Source organism: Trachemys scripta, chromosome 5 (assembly GCF_013100865.1).
Source record: "Trachemys scripta elegans isolate TJP31775 chromosome 5, CAS_Tse_1.0, whole genome shotgun sequence".
Taxonomy (NCBI): Eukaryota; Metazoa; Chordata; order Testudines; family Emydidae; genus Trachemys; species Trachemys scripta.
In genome coordinates this window covers 46,044,647-46,061,822 of record NC_048302.1, presented here as the reverse complement: position 1 = coordinate 46,061,822, position 17,176 = coordinate 46,044,647, and the positions used below count along the sequence as shown (strand labels likewise).

At 36.2% G+C, this 17,176-nt stretch overlaps 1 protein-coding gene across 6 annotated transcripts in view; it reads right to left on the bottom strand.

The window, feature by feature from the left end:
• The window catches only part of PCDH10 (protocadherin 10), a 38,054-nt gene that overhangs the window by 10,393 nt on the left and 10,485 nt on the right, over window positions 1-17,176 (bottom strand). For 2 of the 6 annotated variants that reach the window (XM_034771721.1, XM_034771717.1), the window contains exon 4: window positions 12,397-12,702. The exons of 1 other annotated variant lie outside the window; for it this stretch is intronic. In XM_034771721.1, coding sequence (XP_034627612.1) covers window positions 12,397-12,702 — 306 coding nt within the window. Of the gene's footprint in view, window positions 1-5,586; window positions 5,934-9,907; window positions 9,941-12,396; window positions 12,703-17,176 lie in introns of those variants that run through there. 3 more of the 6 variants (XM_034771719.1, XR_004645868.1, XM_034771718.1) reach the window with 3 other exon arrangements.

The following is a 17,176-nucleotide window of genomic DNA, read 5'->3' as shown; positions in this document are numbered from 1 at the left end:
TAAACCACTCATTCCTTGCTGTACTCATTGACTAATGACCATAATTGATCCCTATCCTCTTTGTAACAGCTGTATATATATATATATATATATATATATATATATATAAGCTGTATATATATATATCTTTCATTTCCCTCTCAATCTCCGTATCTCTAGATCCATTAATCCCCACTTGCTTAGACTTTCGTCTGTCTTATTTTCAAAATAATTCAACATTTTCACTGTACATTTCTGACATCTATGAATATTTGTCTTTTTTTAACTGAGAAGCCTGAAACTGAACAGAGCACTTTGATACAATATTACACCAGCACTGCATTCCTGTCTTGTGCCCCATTTAACGTTTACTATAACCTTTGGTGCTTTTCTGAGGTAGTATAATCTGGCTGGTATTCTTTTATCTAAGCATTTTATTTGTCCTTCTTAAATGAAGCTTCAGTTTTTACTGAATACCATACTTTCAAATTTCTGCTAGTCCCTCCAATTTACCAAGATTACACAGTGTTTATTATATTCTAGAAAGCATTTGTAATGCTCTCCAAGATTCTATTGTTCAAAAATATGATTATCACATATCTCCACAGTATCTTCCAAGTCAATAATGAGTCTAGAATAGGCCACTTCAAGATACTACAAATATCCTCTCCCTAGCTATATATATAAGCCAATTATAACAACAATTACTGCTTTTTGTTATTTGTGAGCTAGTTTTTTAAAATCCACCCTTCCTTTTTGCACTCAAAGTTATGTGCGACACATTTAGATGTCATTGAGTGTGAATTTGCTGTCATTTAGATGTCATATGAAAGCATAGCCAGGTAGTTGAACTGACTGTACTTAAGGGTTCAAAGGCCCATGTGAAATATTGCAGAACCAGGAAGGAAGGTTGCGTTGAAGCACTGTTCATCATCAGTCCCTCTTAATTGACTCCACATCCATCATTATACATTACATTATTTCAGCTTACTGATGAAAATGTCATGTAAAACAATAGGCAACTCTATATCAAGAAGATATGCTTGACCACATTTCTGAATTTTTGAAACCAGGATTCTGGATTGCACACCACAGATCTGGACAGTACATATTGCATGCTTAAATACTACAACAGAATATGTAAAACTGGCAATTATGTGTACATTCAAATACAGGTTTTACTCTTGCAACTCATGCATGCACACATTTTGCAGGTAGAATTTAGGAACATGTTTTGAAGACTTGCTTCACTATGTTGACTATATTTTCTGTAACCAATAAAGATTGTTTTCCTATCAAAGAAATAAATTAAATTAGTTTAGTCTAATTTGTTTTTCATGAATCCACATTGCTCACCAATCATCATGTTATTTTACTCTTGGTGCTTACAAACTGAGTCTGACTGCTTTATTCTTTTTTTTTTTTAAGCAATTTACCAGGAACTGAAGTTAAACTTAATGGTCTAATTACCTGGGTCTCCCTTTTCCCTTTCTTAAAACAAGTTACTATGTGTGTCATTTTCCAATCCTCTGAGATTTCACTAGACTGCAGTGACTTCTGAAAACAAATTAACGATATTCACAGTAGCTTCATGCCAGCAGCTATCCCCATTGCTAGCATGAATCTCTTGGCGTGGTCAGTGGCTGACATGTGAGAACAAAGTTGAAGCACAGTCTATGGAGAAGAGGGCTTGTCAGGTAACAATGTGGTACTGGACATTAGAGTGTTCATGTGTAAATGTCAAGATATCAGTGCAGTTACTCCTGAGGACTGCTTTTCCTTGCCTCCCCCCCCCAATTATTTATCATATTCTTTAAACTGTTGTCCTCTTTCCTTCCCTGAGGGGAAAAAAGCAGTTGGGAAAGGGGATGTGCCTTTACAAATAAATGTGGAGGAAGGAGAAGCAGAGCCTTTTGGAGGGTGTTTTCAAGGTTTTGCTGTATATAGAACAGTGAGAAGACAAGCAAAGGAACAGGAGCTAACTAGTGTGGGTGTATGAAGAAGATCATTTTGCCCTGGAGTGAGCTGTGAGCAAGAACCACTTGGGGTCCCGCCTCCATTGTGGAGAGCATATGTTGAAGCTGTGGTGAGGAGAATCTACTTTAAATAGAGCCAGGGGGAGAAGCAAGTTCTGTTCCGCACTCCAGTGTCAATCACCAGAGAAAAGGACAGAGGCAGTGGGCCTTCATAATGAATGTGATGCTAGCATTGACTTCTATAAAACATTGCATGCCTACCGTGAGTAAAATTTTCAAAGCCACCTAAGTGATTTGGGAGCCTAAGTACTGTTGCCGAAGACACTTCTGAAAATGAGACTGACTGCTAAGTCACTGAGATGCTTTGAAAATCTTACCCTATGATGACAGACACAGCATTCTCAAAAATAACCGACAATGTATTCAGCAGATTTTTTGTTAGTTTCTTTAATACTTTAGTGTTGGTGATTCAGAAGATGACACTCTATTTTCTGATGGTATGGCTACACTGCAATTAAAACCCCAAAGCTAAGGAGTTGTTTTACTGTGGTGTAAACATTTGGGCTCGAGCTCTGAGACCATCACACCTTGCCAGCCTGAGCCCCAATATCTACCTCATGGTTAAACCGCCCCTTAGTCTGAGTCAGCTGGCATGGACCAGCCACACATTTTTAACTGCAGTGTAGACATACCCTGACATTACTCAACCACTGTTCTAAAATGGTGTGTGTGTGTGTTTGCGGGGGGGAGGGGAGGGGGGGAGGAAGAAGTCTGCTGTCTTTCAGTGAGATGTAAAAACAAGATTCCAACAACTTGATATAAAAGAGCTCATGGCACCTTTCATAAAAGTATGGGGGTAAATTCAAGAAACCTGGTCAAATTCAAGTTGCCTGCCTCACAACAAATCCCTCTTTAAACCAAATAGAAAATTTATTCTTTACTTTTTGCCCTAAACTGTTGTGAGTTGCTGATATTTGTGGTATTTCATCCCAGAAGTGGCTGCATTTCAGTGGTGGAAAAAGTGTTCCCTATACTTCAGGGGTTCTCAAACTGGGGGTCGAGACCCTTCAAGGAGTCACAAGATTATTATGTGGGGGGTCGCGAGCAGTCGGCGTCAACCCCAAACCCTGCTTTGCATCCAGCATTTATAATGGTGTTAAATATATTAAAAAGTGTTTTTAATTTACAAGGGGAGTCACACTCAGAGGCTTGCTATGTGAAAGGGGTCACCAATACAAATGTTTGAGAACCACTGCTATACTTACTATTGCATTCCTCGCTATTTTATAATATAGAGGGATACTATGAAGTTCTGTCTAGTGTCTTAGCTATATAAAAAGATTCAGGTAAATATTGCCTAAATAAGGCAGCTAATATTCCTGGTTTAGAATGGAAAATTGAATGAGTCTCTCATTTTTCTTCATGTTAAAAAAAATGGTACAATTCAATTAAAATAACATCACTCCAGGGTAAATTTTATTAGGCCATATTAAAATGAATATATTCAGTTATTTCTGCATTTTCTAAACTTTTCCTTCTTGATTTTGCCATGTGACTTATCCATTTCCTCTCTATTATTGCATTAGATACCCTGTTACCATTATTCCCTTTGAGACATGACTGCAAGAGGAATACAGTCACATGAAGACTATAAAATAGTGGAGAACAGGAGTTTAAAAAACATTACATAAGTTACTCAATAATGGCTGAGCAGTGAATGATCATGAGTAATTTATGTAGGGTCATAGAGTACTTACTGTAATCAGTGAACACATATCACCTCTCACGCTTACCTTATTCATTCCTATAACAAGATTTTTAAGTACTTTATTTTATTTAGAAATATAGCTTAAATTACTTTTAATGTCCCACAACAAATTTAGGCTGATAAGTTTTACTTATATAACAGCTTCTGTCTGTCAGCATTTTAAAAATGACAGTGGGAAATCCAAGAGTCCCTTGTGGTGCTTAGAAGAATAGGCCACATGCACAATTGGGTTATAGGCATTAAAAGCTATCTATGCAACTCAGCCTTCAATTTTTGTGTGTGCAATTTTGTGCGTGCAAATCATTTGCACATAAAAGCCTGGATCCTGAAATCTGAGTTATATGGGTGCCCAGGAAGAATTCCATTCACTCTACTGGGACTCCATGCCAATGTAAAGGGATCACCTTTACAGGTCAGACTACAGGATGAGGAGCAACTTTTTAGCCATCTTTGTGCACAAAATTATAGAAGTTGCACATGCATAACTCACTCATGCATGCATATAAAGTTTTACGCATACACATTCTTTTGCTTGCACACCCAAATAATAGTACTCGAACTTGTGCATTTCAGTACAGACTTGTTTGAAGCCACCTTTGAAAGATTCAACCCTTACAGTCAATTTTTAGAAGTAAGAACCCAACTGCACATGCATTTTTGTGCATGTTTATATATATTTGATTGCAAATATGTACCTCAATTTTACATGAAAATTCTGCATTTGCATGAGAAAAATCACAAGTTAGGGGCCCAGCTAATCTTTGTGATACCAATATCTGCTTTGTTTGTACAACTGTGTGAGAAATTATAAGCGCATAAATGCACATGCAAAAATGGGTACAAGGCCACTATCCTCTCCTTTTAGAAATCAAGCACCTATTTTTTTCCCAAATGTTACCTTTTTTTTTTTTGGTAATGCCACAATATTGGTGAATATATGGTTTGTTTGGTACCTATTTATTTTTATTATACTTTAAAGCCATGGTAAAACTATGCAAACAATTTTTCAGAAAGAAGGCATAACTACACAAAAAGAAAAGAAAATTCTGCTTTCACAGTACTGACCACATAAGAGCCTCACTAATTACATGATTGATTTTTAATTTTTCCAAAAAATACAATGGAATTCTTAATAAAATGTGTTTTTCCTCGATTTGCTTTTACCTTTTGTTGAAAAGTGTTCTGTGGTATATATGCTATCATGAAGTAACATTTCTCTTTGATACTAGGGACACCCAAATTCCAGTAAATAAATAAATAAATAAATAAATTAAAAATCCTTATCAACACACTTTTATTCCTTGCGAAAAATCACCACAGGGCAGCAACTGACTCCGTGTAATGTTAAAAAGATATGGAACACTTTTTACTTCTGGGTCATTTATTCTAAACCGATTCAAGTTGATGGATAATGACTATGTTTGGAAGGATCAGATTTTTAACAGTAAATGTTGGTAAACATTGATATGTCCATACACACACAAACCAATAAAAATATATATATCCATCGATGATAATCAGAATTTCAGAAAATTAAAATAATAAAAATGCCGCTTGAGAACTTATTAGAGTTTGATTTAAGGATATTTACTTCGTATATTTTAACATGTGATATTGACAATTTATGTTTTAACAGTTATAAAGCTTTAACTTTTGAATTTCAACATCTATTGTCGATAAATTATTATTGTCCGAGCCCCCACTGTCTGACCTCCCCCAGTTTCCCATACCAGTGAAAATTTCATTTGATACAAATAAAAAATGCTTAAAAATAAACATTGACATTAACCATTAAAATTATATTAAAAAAACCTGAATTCTGCTAATCCTAATAATGGCTGTGGGAGGGAAAAAAAAACATACCTTATTATTGTTCTTTGGTAGCTTGTTTGAGATTAGTTGATAGTCCAGTTCCTAGGCAATCAGTTCTTCAAAGATATATGCATATACTTAACTTGATGCATAAGAGCAATTCTGTTGACTTCAATGGGAAGTTAAGCTACATGCATGCAAAGTTAAGCATGTACCTAAGTCTTTGCAGGACGGGAGCCCTGGAGTTCATATCAAACAAAATCATAACAATCGTGGTCAAAGATTATAAATGTAGGGAGACTCCAGGTCCAGGTTGAGGCACATTGGTGAATAGTGTAGCTAAGCTTGGTTAGTTCCTGCCTTACATTGCCGCTGTCCATGTTGTGCCTGTTCTGCTGCTGATAAGAAAAAATAATTCTCTATTGATATCAATTCACAACTCTCAGAAGCTCTCAAAAGTATTTCTATCTATCTATCTGTCAATCAAGGATGACCCACAAGATACACAAACGTGTTTAAATAGGATGAAAGTCAATGCATTTTTTAAAATTAAGGGTCAAATTCTCAGCTGCTGGAAGTCAGTATGGCTCCACTGAACTCAATTAAACTATGCCAGTTTATACCATCTCACGATCTGGTCCTAGGTGATTAGGAACAGGTTGATGGTCTAATCCAGGGATCGGCAACGTTTGGCACGCGGCTCGCCAGGGTAAGCACCCTAGCGAGCCAGGCCAGTTTATTTACCTGCTGACGCGGCAGGTTCGGCCGATCGCAGCCCCCACTGGCCGTGGTTCGCCGTCTCGGGCCAATGGGGGCGGCGGGAAGTGGCGCGGGTGAGGGATGTGCTGGCCGTGGCTTCCCGCCGCCCCCATTGGCCCGGGATGGCGAACCACGGCCAGTGGGGGCTGTGATCGGCCGAACCTGCCGCGTCAGCAGCTAAATAAACTGGCCCGGCCCGCTAGGGTGCTTACCCTGGTGAGCCCCATGCCAAACGTTGCCGACCCCTGGTCTAATCCCTTTGGTCCAGAAGCCCCAATGAGGATTGGGGCCCCATTCTGCTGGGTGCTGTACAGATATGTAGTGGGACACAGTCCTAGCCCAAGGAGATTAGACCACAAAAACAACAAACATCTATTAGCAGAAGAAGAACAAAGGTTTAGAATTAGAGCTGGGGGGAAAATGCAATTCTCCCCACCCCAATATTCATTCAAATTTTTAAATGAATTTGCTCTAGCCCATGTTCAGTGATTTCTGTGACCCTTCAAATGATCAAGTTTTAATAGGAAAGATGTTTGCAGAAAGTCAGTTTCAAGTCTATGCCTGACTACTTGAGGAAAATGAATTTTTAAATTTGCATGCACAAGTATTCAATTTAGTAACGCTTGTTCATTCATCCAATCAGAAATGAGTAAAGGGCCCTGTGATTTATTGCCTGAGTCAAAACTAAGCAGCACAGCGTGAATTTCAAATATTTATGATAAATCCACACAGTGAAAATTTTGAAAAGATATTAATCAAATAACCTAGTATAACAAAGGAATTTGAGGATATCCTGATCTGCTCGTGGATGTTCCAGTAGCATAAAAATAAGCTAAATTCACAGGAACATAGGAATTGCTATATTGAATAAATTCAGTGGTTCAGCTAGTCTGATGTCCTGCCTCTGACACAGGCCCGTTCCAGATGCTTTTGAGGAAGGTGAAGAAAAACCTATAATGGAATAATCTGCTCATAGGAGATGTTTCTTCTGAACTCCTTTGAAACAGGAGGATTTATATCCCTTTCTATATCATCATACTTTCTAATGTGATTGCTGATGTTCTCATTTATCCATACAAATGTCTGATACTACTTTTAAATTCTACGGAGTTCATGGTTTCAATTACATCTCATAACAATGAGGTTAACTGTGAATTGTATCAAAAGTAGTTCCCTTTTATGAATTTTAAATTGATTGTTTTGCAGTTCCTTTGTTGCCCCCTCATTCTCTTGTTATAAGAAAGTGTAAATGGGACTGCTTAATTTACTTTCTCTGTATCATTTATTATTCTGTATTCCTCATGTTCCCTTTCACATCTTCCCTAAACTAATCAGTACTAATCTTTCCAGTACTTCTTCACACAGAAGTATATTCATGCCTCTAATCATTATGTTATGAGTTTTTCTGTGTTTGGTTTTTGTTAGTTATTTTTCAATTGGAGTGACCAGAACTGAACACAGCAATAAGGTGAGAGGGTATGATGAATTTACATAATGGCATTATAATATTTTCAGTATATTTTCTATTCCATTATTTGTACAACGTAGCATTTTCTTTACTGTTTTAACTACCAGTGCACATGAACCAGATGCTTTTCATTACATTGTCCTCAGTGATTTTAAAGTCTTTTTTTCTCAGTGCTAACAGTTAATTTATAATTTATAAAGGTACAAGAATAGTTCAAATAACTCTTTCCAGTATATATTACGTTCCCATTCCCCTAGCTTTGCTAAGTCTCTCTGAAGTTCCTCACAGTCTACTATAGCAGTCAGGAGTCTGGTGGCACCTTAAAGACTAACAGATTTATTTGAGCATGAGCTTTCATGGGTAAAAACCTCACTTCTTCGGATGCATAGAGTGAAAGTTACAGATGCAGGCATTATATACTGACACATGGAGAGCAGGGAGTTACTTCACAAGTGGAGAACCAGTGTTGACAGGGCAAATTCAATCAGGGTGGATGTAGTCCACTCCCAAAAATACTTGCAAAGTAACTCCCTGCTCTCCATGTGTCAGTATATAATGCCTGCATCTGTAACTTTCACTCTATGCATCCGAAGAAATGAGTTTTTTACCTACGAAAGCTTATGCCCAAATAAATCTGTTAGTCTTTAAGGTGCCACCAGACTCCTTGTTGTTTTTGTAGATATAGACTAACACGGCTAACCCCTGATACTTGATACTATAGCAGTGGTTCTCAACCTTTGCAGACTACTTTACCCCTTTCAGGAGTCTGATATGTCTTGCATACCCCAAGTTTCACCTCACTTAAAAATTACTTGCTTACAAAATCAGACATAAACACACAAAAAAGTTTCACAGCACACTATTACTGACAAATTACTTACCTCCTCATTTTTACCATATAATCACAAAATAAATCAAATGGAATACAAATATTGTACTTACATTTCAGCGTATAGTATGTAGAGCAGTATAAGCAAGTCATTGTCTGTATGAAATTTTAGTTTGTACTGACTTAGTTGCCTAGTTTTACAACAAGGACTAGCGATCTAGATGAATTGATGTATCTCCTGGAAGGCCTCAGCATATCCACAGGGGTACATGTACCCCTGGTTGAGAAACACTGTACTATAGTATTGACTAACCAAAATAATTTACTGTCATCTGCAAATTTCCCCCTCTCACTTTTCATCCCTTTTTCCACCTCATTAAATATATTAATCGGTATGGGTCCCTGTACAGGCCCTTGTGGAACCCGATTGTTAACCTTCTGTTGGTGCTAAAAACAATCCATTTATTCCTAATAATTTTCTCTCTCTTAGACAGTTTCAAATGTGTGATAATACTTTATCTCTAACCCTGTGACTATGCTTAGTCACTTTAATAGCCTCTTAGAATTTGTCTGAACATTCAAAAAGCTTTTGACAAAGTTCATCTTATCAATCAATTCTTTTTTACCCACCATTGCTTAAACATCCTCAAAGAATTCTAAAAGATTGAAGAGGCAGGATTTTCTTTTACAGAAGACATGCTGGTTTGTTCCTAATATATTATATTCATAATTGTATATATTTTTAAAACTCCATCTTTCATTACCACTTCATCCATATACCTGGTACTAAATTGAGAAGGCGTACTGGCCCATAATTTTCAGGAGCATGCTTAGTGTCTTTTAAAAAACAACAACACTTTTTATTAAGGCATACTTACAATAAAACATTAACATATTACTTTGTATATTACTTATTCAGGATCACATTAGTATTGAAAGAACTTGACTAAAGATTCTGGCTTGCTGACTGGGGACCCCTCCACCAATGAAAGCTACTACATTTCCCACCTATTAGACACCCCCCACAATAGCTTATTTTTGTCACAAATTCTGCCATTTCATTCTAAACTTCCTTCAGAACTCTTGATGAGTACCATCTGGTGCTAGTGATTTGTTTCTATTTAATGTATCCATTTATTCAGTCCCCTCATCTTTTCACACCTCAGTTTCATTTTTCTCATCTTTACTTAAAAAAAAAAAATTGGTCTGGGGTAGGTAGTTTCCCTAACACTCTTTTTGTAAAGACCAATGAAAATATACTATTTAGCTTCTCTGTGATATCTTTACCCTCAATAATTGCAGATCAACAGACCTACCTGTTCTCTCACAGGCTTCCTACCTCTGACATACTAAAAAGAATAAAAAAAAATGTGTATTAGTTTTCATATCTTTGGCTATTTGTTCTAAAAAGACCCTCTTATCTCTCCTAATTTCAATCTTACAATTTATCTGTTTTAATTTATGATTCTTCCTACTGGGTTTACTTAAGCTAAGTATTTTTTAAATTGTACCTATTTATCTCAAGTAACCCTCTTCTCTCTTGCAATTTAACCATATGTTTTCTTTTTTCTTACCTTCCTGCTTTCTTTTAACTTAGGGTTTTTCATATGTGCTATGATTCTGGTATGGTGTGCTTAAATAGATTTTATTTTCCTCACTTGAGGGCCCTTTTAGACCAGCTTCTTTAAAAGAAAAAAATCACCCTTTCTAAAATTTATTATCACCATACCACTTTTTGGTGCAATTCCTCCCAGGAGGATATTAAACTTAATTATATTGTGGTCACTATTAATTAGTGGCTCAACTATAGTTATTTCCTGAACTGGAGAATGCATCTCCTGTGCATTCCTTAACAGTAAATTGAGACTAGCCTCTTCTCTTTTCTTGTTCAATGAATAAATTATTCATTGTGAATTATCTGCTCAGCTTTACAGTGTAATAGGTTCACTTTCTTTTCTTTGTTCTTTTATTATTTGCTATACATTTTAAAATCTAAAATTGTACTAATGAAAACATTTAATATGGGAAAATAGATGACAGGAATATTAATTTAGATTTTTTTTGAAGGTTTGTATTGGAAGTCCAGTGCAATTCAGAGTCCAGATTTAATTTTGCTGAATCTGGTTCACAACATACCACTCACTCCTTCCAATGTTGCCTCAACTATTTTATTTTCTCATGCCATAGTTTGTTAGGAAAATAAAGTTTAAACTATGGGACAATATGCTTACAGACTGATAAGCTGAATAGTTTATATTAACTGCACACAAGTTTAAAAACTAAACTAACAGGAAAAGGCACATTTACTTTAAAATAATCAACCTCCAAAACATAGAACAATTAAACAGAAGCATCAGTTTTGCATCGTTATGGATAATTCTCACTATAACAAATGTATGTATCTAAACTGAACAAAAACAGAGACATTGTCATAATGAGGCTGGAAGTGCTATAAAATCCAAACATTTTAGTTGAAATTATGAAGATGAAATTAATAATGCATGGCAAGAATGTGCCCTAATATTAAAAGACACTTGTGGAAGACTGGATGGTTATGGGGGATTGGTAATGAAAAACAGAAGAGTTCACTACAAGGTCAACTGTTCACATTTGACCTTTGTCAGAAGAGTATAGGAGACATTGCTAGCCGATGGCTGTGTTTTTGGCCTATGGGAAATGAGATGCTTGCCTCAGGCCAGTTCCTTATAAGTGAGTGTGCACATCACAAAACTAATAATTTTCCAACCTTTTTCATAGTTTCAACAAAAAATCCAAGGACTGAATGGGTAAGAAGACTGAACTACCCTCAAACTTTGAAAGGTACCCTCACACTATCAGGACAGAGCTGACAGAAATCAGAGAAACAAGCACCACTGCTGTCCATGCTGAATTTTTCTGGAGACAGACTTCAGTTTCCAGGGCTCTCGGTGCAGCACCTTTCACAACTACTGAATTCATATGAAATTTAAAAATTAAATAAAAAGCCCACTCCAGAGAAACATTCCTCACCTCATCTACTGTCCTAAGGGACTGCTGATGCTCTAAGAATGATCACAGGTATAACACAGCCTCCTTGGCTCCAGTCACACAGACTAAATGAGCATCATAAACTCTTCAAGTCAAGGGAGATCTTGTAGTGTCTTAATAAAATACAATGGGCTAGTAAATATAGTGGGAAAACATCTTAGACCAAAGTATGATTTTAGTGTACACCTTTTAGCTCAGAATCCAAAACGCATAATTAACTATCTTTCCTATGTCTACATACTGTCTTTTGTGTCACCCAACCACAATGATGACTATAAAAGAGGTAAGAATTCAGAACAAGATAGAAAGCACTGAGCAGAATACACAAGTTTATATCTTGTAGGATGACCAAGAAAGTAAAAGATAGTGAGAACAGTGTGGAAAAAAAAAAAAAAAAGACTCATCTGCTGCCTTCCAAACCCTGCCTCACGTTAGCAATGGAGGTATGATACCAGCACTGCTTGATGAACAATATTCAGTATCAATAAGAAAATGAGGCACCTGGAGCAGTTAAAATGTAAAGAAAAATTTAGCTTGCCATCACCTTATACTGTTTTTGCTGCTAGCAACAGTGACCTAATATCATGACACAAAGTCTTTTCTTTTTTAAGTAGATTCAACAATGTCCTTTTCAGTGGTATCTGAATCCAAGAGCAGTAATTTTTGTTCTCATTGCCTCCAATACTCTGACTGCACTATTCATAGTAAGGATAGCAGAGAGCCAAGTTTTATTCCCGCAAAGGGAACATTTTCACGCAGCCTTCTGAATAGTACTTACTCAAATATGGTGGTTTGTAAGGCGCTCGTGTATTAGTCAGCAGTCCATCCAACTCCTTCCTCTCCAGAGTATTGTGAAGGGCCTTCTCCTTGCCGAAGGTGGAAAAGGACCTCTCTGTTCCAGGCTGGGTTTCTGGTGTTTCAAACACTTCAGTGTCTGGAACAGAGTCCATACCGGGCACATGCAGATTGCTGCGATAATCTGCAGCCTGGCGTCCATCGGATGCGACAAAGGAGGGCATCCAGCATCGATCCGAGTGGCCCAGCGCTTTACATTCCTCTGTGCAATTGGAGAAGAGATCCATGCCTGCAAGCAGGAAAGAGAAAGAAACTGTAGATATAAGCTTCAGCATCATGACAAGCTGCTGACAGATGAGAAAGAACATGGTGGGTGAAAAGAGAGATAGGAAGAGAAATCTTACTAGAACTCTTTCCACTGCCTTCATTCCACCAACAAAAGATCTGATCATTTTGGTCTTCACCAGTCAATGCCACCATTTACAAAGAGAGGTACTGCCAGAATGTCACAGTGTGCAAAACAATCATGAGAAGAAGTGTGATGATGATTCACTTCTCAGAATCTCTTGTGAACCTTACTTCCTAGAACCCATTCAGGTACAAGACTAACTCAACTTACAGGTGATGGCAGCAGATCATCGCTTGTTAATACTTAATAAGGTACAAATGGGAAAAAAATTGGTGAACATGGATCTTACAAAAAGAATGAAATTTCAGTAATAAGAAATCTGAGAATTCGCTTTTGAAAACTAAATACTAATGACTCCTATAAAGCAATTGTTTGTGTGTATATGAATGTATATAGACAGAGACCATGAATTACTAAAAGCAGTTCTGACAAAACAGGTGAATGTACGTAGCAATCGAGTGTGCAAGGAAAATGATTTACTAAGACCATCCTTTTAGTTAATTCTTCAGAGTTAGTTATCATTGCCACCATAGTAGTTCTTACCATCATCAAGCCACTCTAGTGACTGGAGAGAGTCCCATAGTAAATTACAGTAATTAGTGGCACGAAGGTAGCTGTAGTCCGATGTGACATGGCTTCAGATACTATTGACAAATGTGTTAATGCTCACTATATCAGCAAACAGTTGTCTCCACCAAATGAAAACTGTTTGCTTACAAATCCTTTAAAGCTATTAAGATTTCAATGACAAGCAATACTTCCATTGACTACCTTCAGACTGGTATTTCAACTGAATATTTCCTGACTCTGATTCCTTAAATTGTAGGCTTAAATTTCTTGAGGGAGGAGTAGTGTCTGAAGTCTTTGGAGTAAAATGGAATAAATACTATTGTCTCAGATTGATATTCAACAGCATAAAGAAAGAGCACAATTGTAGAGAGGTATTTTTTCCCTTTATTTGTAGAGTAAACTGAATGTTTTGGAATATATATGTGTCAAAAATGAACAAGATCAGTTATAAATATTGTATTTACAACCAGTGCATTAGAATTACAAAAAAAGTGTCATAACTCACTGAAAGAGAACTAGGAAAAAATCTGAACACCTACAACAAGATTCATGTAATGTAGCTTATTCACCAGTCTACACCATAAAGAACTTGATAAGCTTGATCTTCTGGGTGAGGATTAGTATTTAAAATTCTGCCACAGTTCTGCATTGCAATTTGATTTATATTAGTAATAGTTATGTGTTATCTCTCACTGTGAAAAACAATTTTTCAGCAAATAAGAATCTCCTTTGAATTATCAACAAGTGCTTGAGAACAGAGGGCAATCATTTAGATAAATGATAAAAAGAAGAAGCTTTCATCACAGATTAATCTCGCTTCATAATGACTTTTTTATTTTAAATTAAGCTATGTATGTTACTAAGTCCAGCTTCGATTATAACCTTCCATTGATAATTGGTAAGCAGAAGTCTGGAAATAAATTACTGATCAGTGAGCTGTTGAGGAATGCAAACGTGAACTGCAGTTGGAATTAAGGAAACAGACAGGGAACAGCATGCAAGACCTACAAATTGTTCATGAGGTAGCTGGCTAGTTTAGTTCTTGATATCATAATGGTAGCATCTACTATAAAAAGGGATGATAAATAAAACAGAGAAAGAAAGGTTTACCCATGTACATTCTACGAAGAGGTGGCCATACAACATCACTACTAACATTAGTATTAGAACAATTCCAATATTTTTTTCTATGCAGAGTAAGGCATTCTTTATATTTTAAGGATTCTTGCAAATCAGAAGGTAGAGGCAACGCTTAATACAAACTGATATACTCTGTTTTCAGATTTCCTAATTTAAGTCAAATGTAAATAATATCCATATATTTTGTAGGAAAATTATTACAAATTACATTTCACTAATATTACCTCAGTGATCAAATTCATTCAATGTCTTCTGAAACTGAACGGTGATGGGAAAGGGAAAGAAAAGCTTGAGGAAAAGCATTGAATTGTTGTTGTTTGTTTGTTTTGTTTTGCCAATGGGAAGAGACAGCTTTAGATATTTATTCAAGGGCAGATCTTTTTTTTTAACTTCTCCCTAGGTTTATTTTTGTCCTGGAAAATTACCTGTTATATTACTATTTTGGTTTTATATCAGCTCCTAAACTGGAAAATTCTGTCTATCCACCTATTACTTCTTAGTTTCCTTTGATTTCTGCTTGCCAACAGCAGTGCATTGAACAGTTTTATATAACAGCTTATTATAGGACCTGAAAATGATATTATAGCCACTACCAATCAACATTTTAATAAATGAAGAAATGAAAACAGGGGGCTCTGAAATGTATATTGTATGTTCCAAATCTGATTTATCTTGAAGGAAAGGGAAGGTACCAGAAGATGATTTAAGAATAAAGATTTAGCTACTAATATCCATGGCTGTAATAGACAGCCAGAATTCAAGTGCGTATATAGGTGCGTGGCTGGTGGAGAAACAGTCCAGAGATGACTGCTCCCACTTCTCAGTGGCTACATTCCCACAGACTTTAACAGGTGCAGAATCAGGCCCTTAGATATTAATATATTTACAGCACAGTAAATTCAAATTAGCATTCTAGTTTTGAAATCTCATGGGTACCTATCCTCAATTTTATTAACTATGATATAATAGCTAGATATTTGTCCTTTTTAATTATGGTATAATGGGATGACACTCGCAAATCATTTCTAACTGAAAGTATTCAATGTGCAAACCAACAGAGAAGGAAAATGATTGTTCATTTTTCTGTTTTGAAGAAAGGAGGCTATATCACAGAAAGTGAAATAAAGCATCCGGCACAGGACTCCTTCATAAACCAAACACGATATTTGTGATTTATAACGCACAAAAAAAGTTCAGGCTGTATAACACTTCCATTGTATCTCCTTCATATATCCGCCAGATGTACAGTCTTTCTGGACTAAACTATCCATCATAATTGTAAATCCACAGTGAAGAAATATTTCATACTATAATTGAATTGAAAAATATAAAGTCTTATGTACCAGATAAACTGAGATTTTAAAGGTGAGAATAAATTCAATATCTACATCAAAAGAATATAAATATCTGGCACAGAGTTCTCAAATAACAATACATGATAAACACTGCAATTTAATATATGCATGAAAAAAGACCAGGAGATCATTCCTTACCCTATAATCCAGTTATTGGATAGGTCACTGGACAGTGAACAATTTCACATGCCACATGGCCTGACATATTTAGGATGGCCAACGGAGATAGGGGTTGAGGGCAGAGTTTTAACGCTAACTCTCATTCCTGGATTTGGTTGGTTTGGACCAGATTCTTAATGTACTTGATTCTGTAAACTATCCCTTTTATCCCAATTTTAAAAAGACGAAAACAAAAATGTCTATGAATATGTATGTTAGTTGGCATGAAAGACTCTCTTTAGATCAAAGAGATATTTAGGTAATTTTTGAGATTCATTTTTTAAATAACTTATTTTTTAAATGTAATTAAAGAAAAATGATTCACATGCCAAACCTTCAGAGTAATGAATTAATATATTCAAACATATTATTGATGTTAATTATGTAATAAAAATAGCAAATACTGATAAAGTATTAACAAAACAACTGTTCTTTTTTCGGGGTGTGTTATTTTCTACGGCATCATTTTTTATTAATAATGAAAGCATGTTACCAATTTCTTCTGTTATGAAGATAGCCTTCACAAGGCAATTGATATACTGCCCCGCATAAAACTGTCTCCATCCTCAAAACAGCATGAATAAAGACTTAAACATCCCCAAGATTCAGTACTTCCAAATAATAACTTCAAACTCGGCTAAGAATTCAAGAATCCTGCCCCTCCCCAAAGGGGGGGGGGAGAAACTCGGCTAGAGTCAAAGAACTTTTCTACACCACTTTATGTTCACCTCCATAGTATTTTTGCCCAGATGATCTTCAGAACAGTATTTAATTGTTATATTGGAAAGGAATAGTGATTTTTTTCTTTCCTTTCACTGTTGGAATTTCTTCTCTTTATTTCTCAATCTGTTTTCCCCGTACCAGTTACAATATGGTGCTGTTCCTACATCCCACAGGATAGACACATTGGCTTGTGCTAAAGCTGTTGCACAAATCACTTGATATGAGGGTTTGGAATGGCACAATTGGCACCTTAAACTCCTAGAAACTCACCAGATGTCTTTGTAATGTTCAATCTCTTAAGATATAGGCCTGGTCTACACTACAGAGTTAGGTCAATGGAAGGCAGGTTACATTGACCTAACTCTGTAAGCGACTACACTAAAATGTAACTCCCACCAGTGTAACTT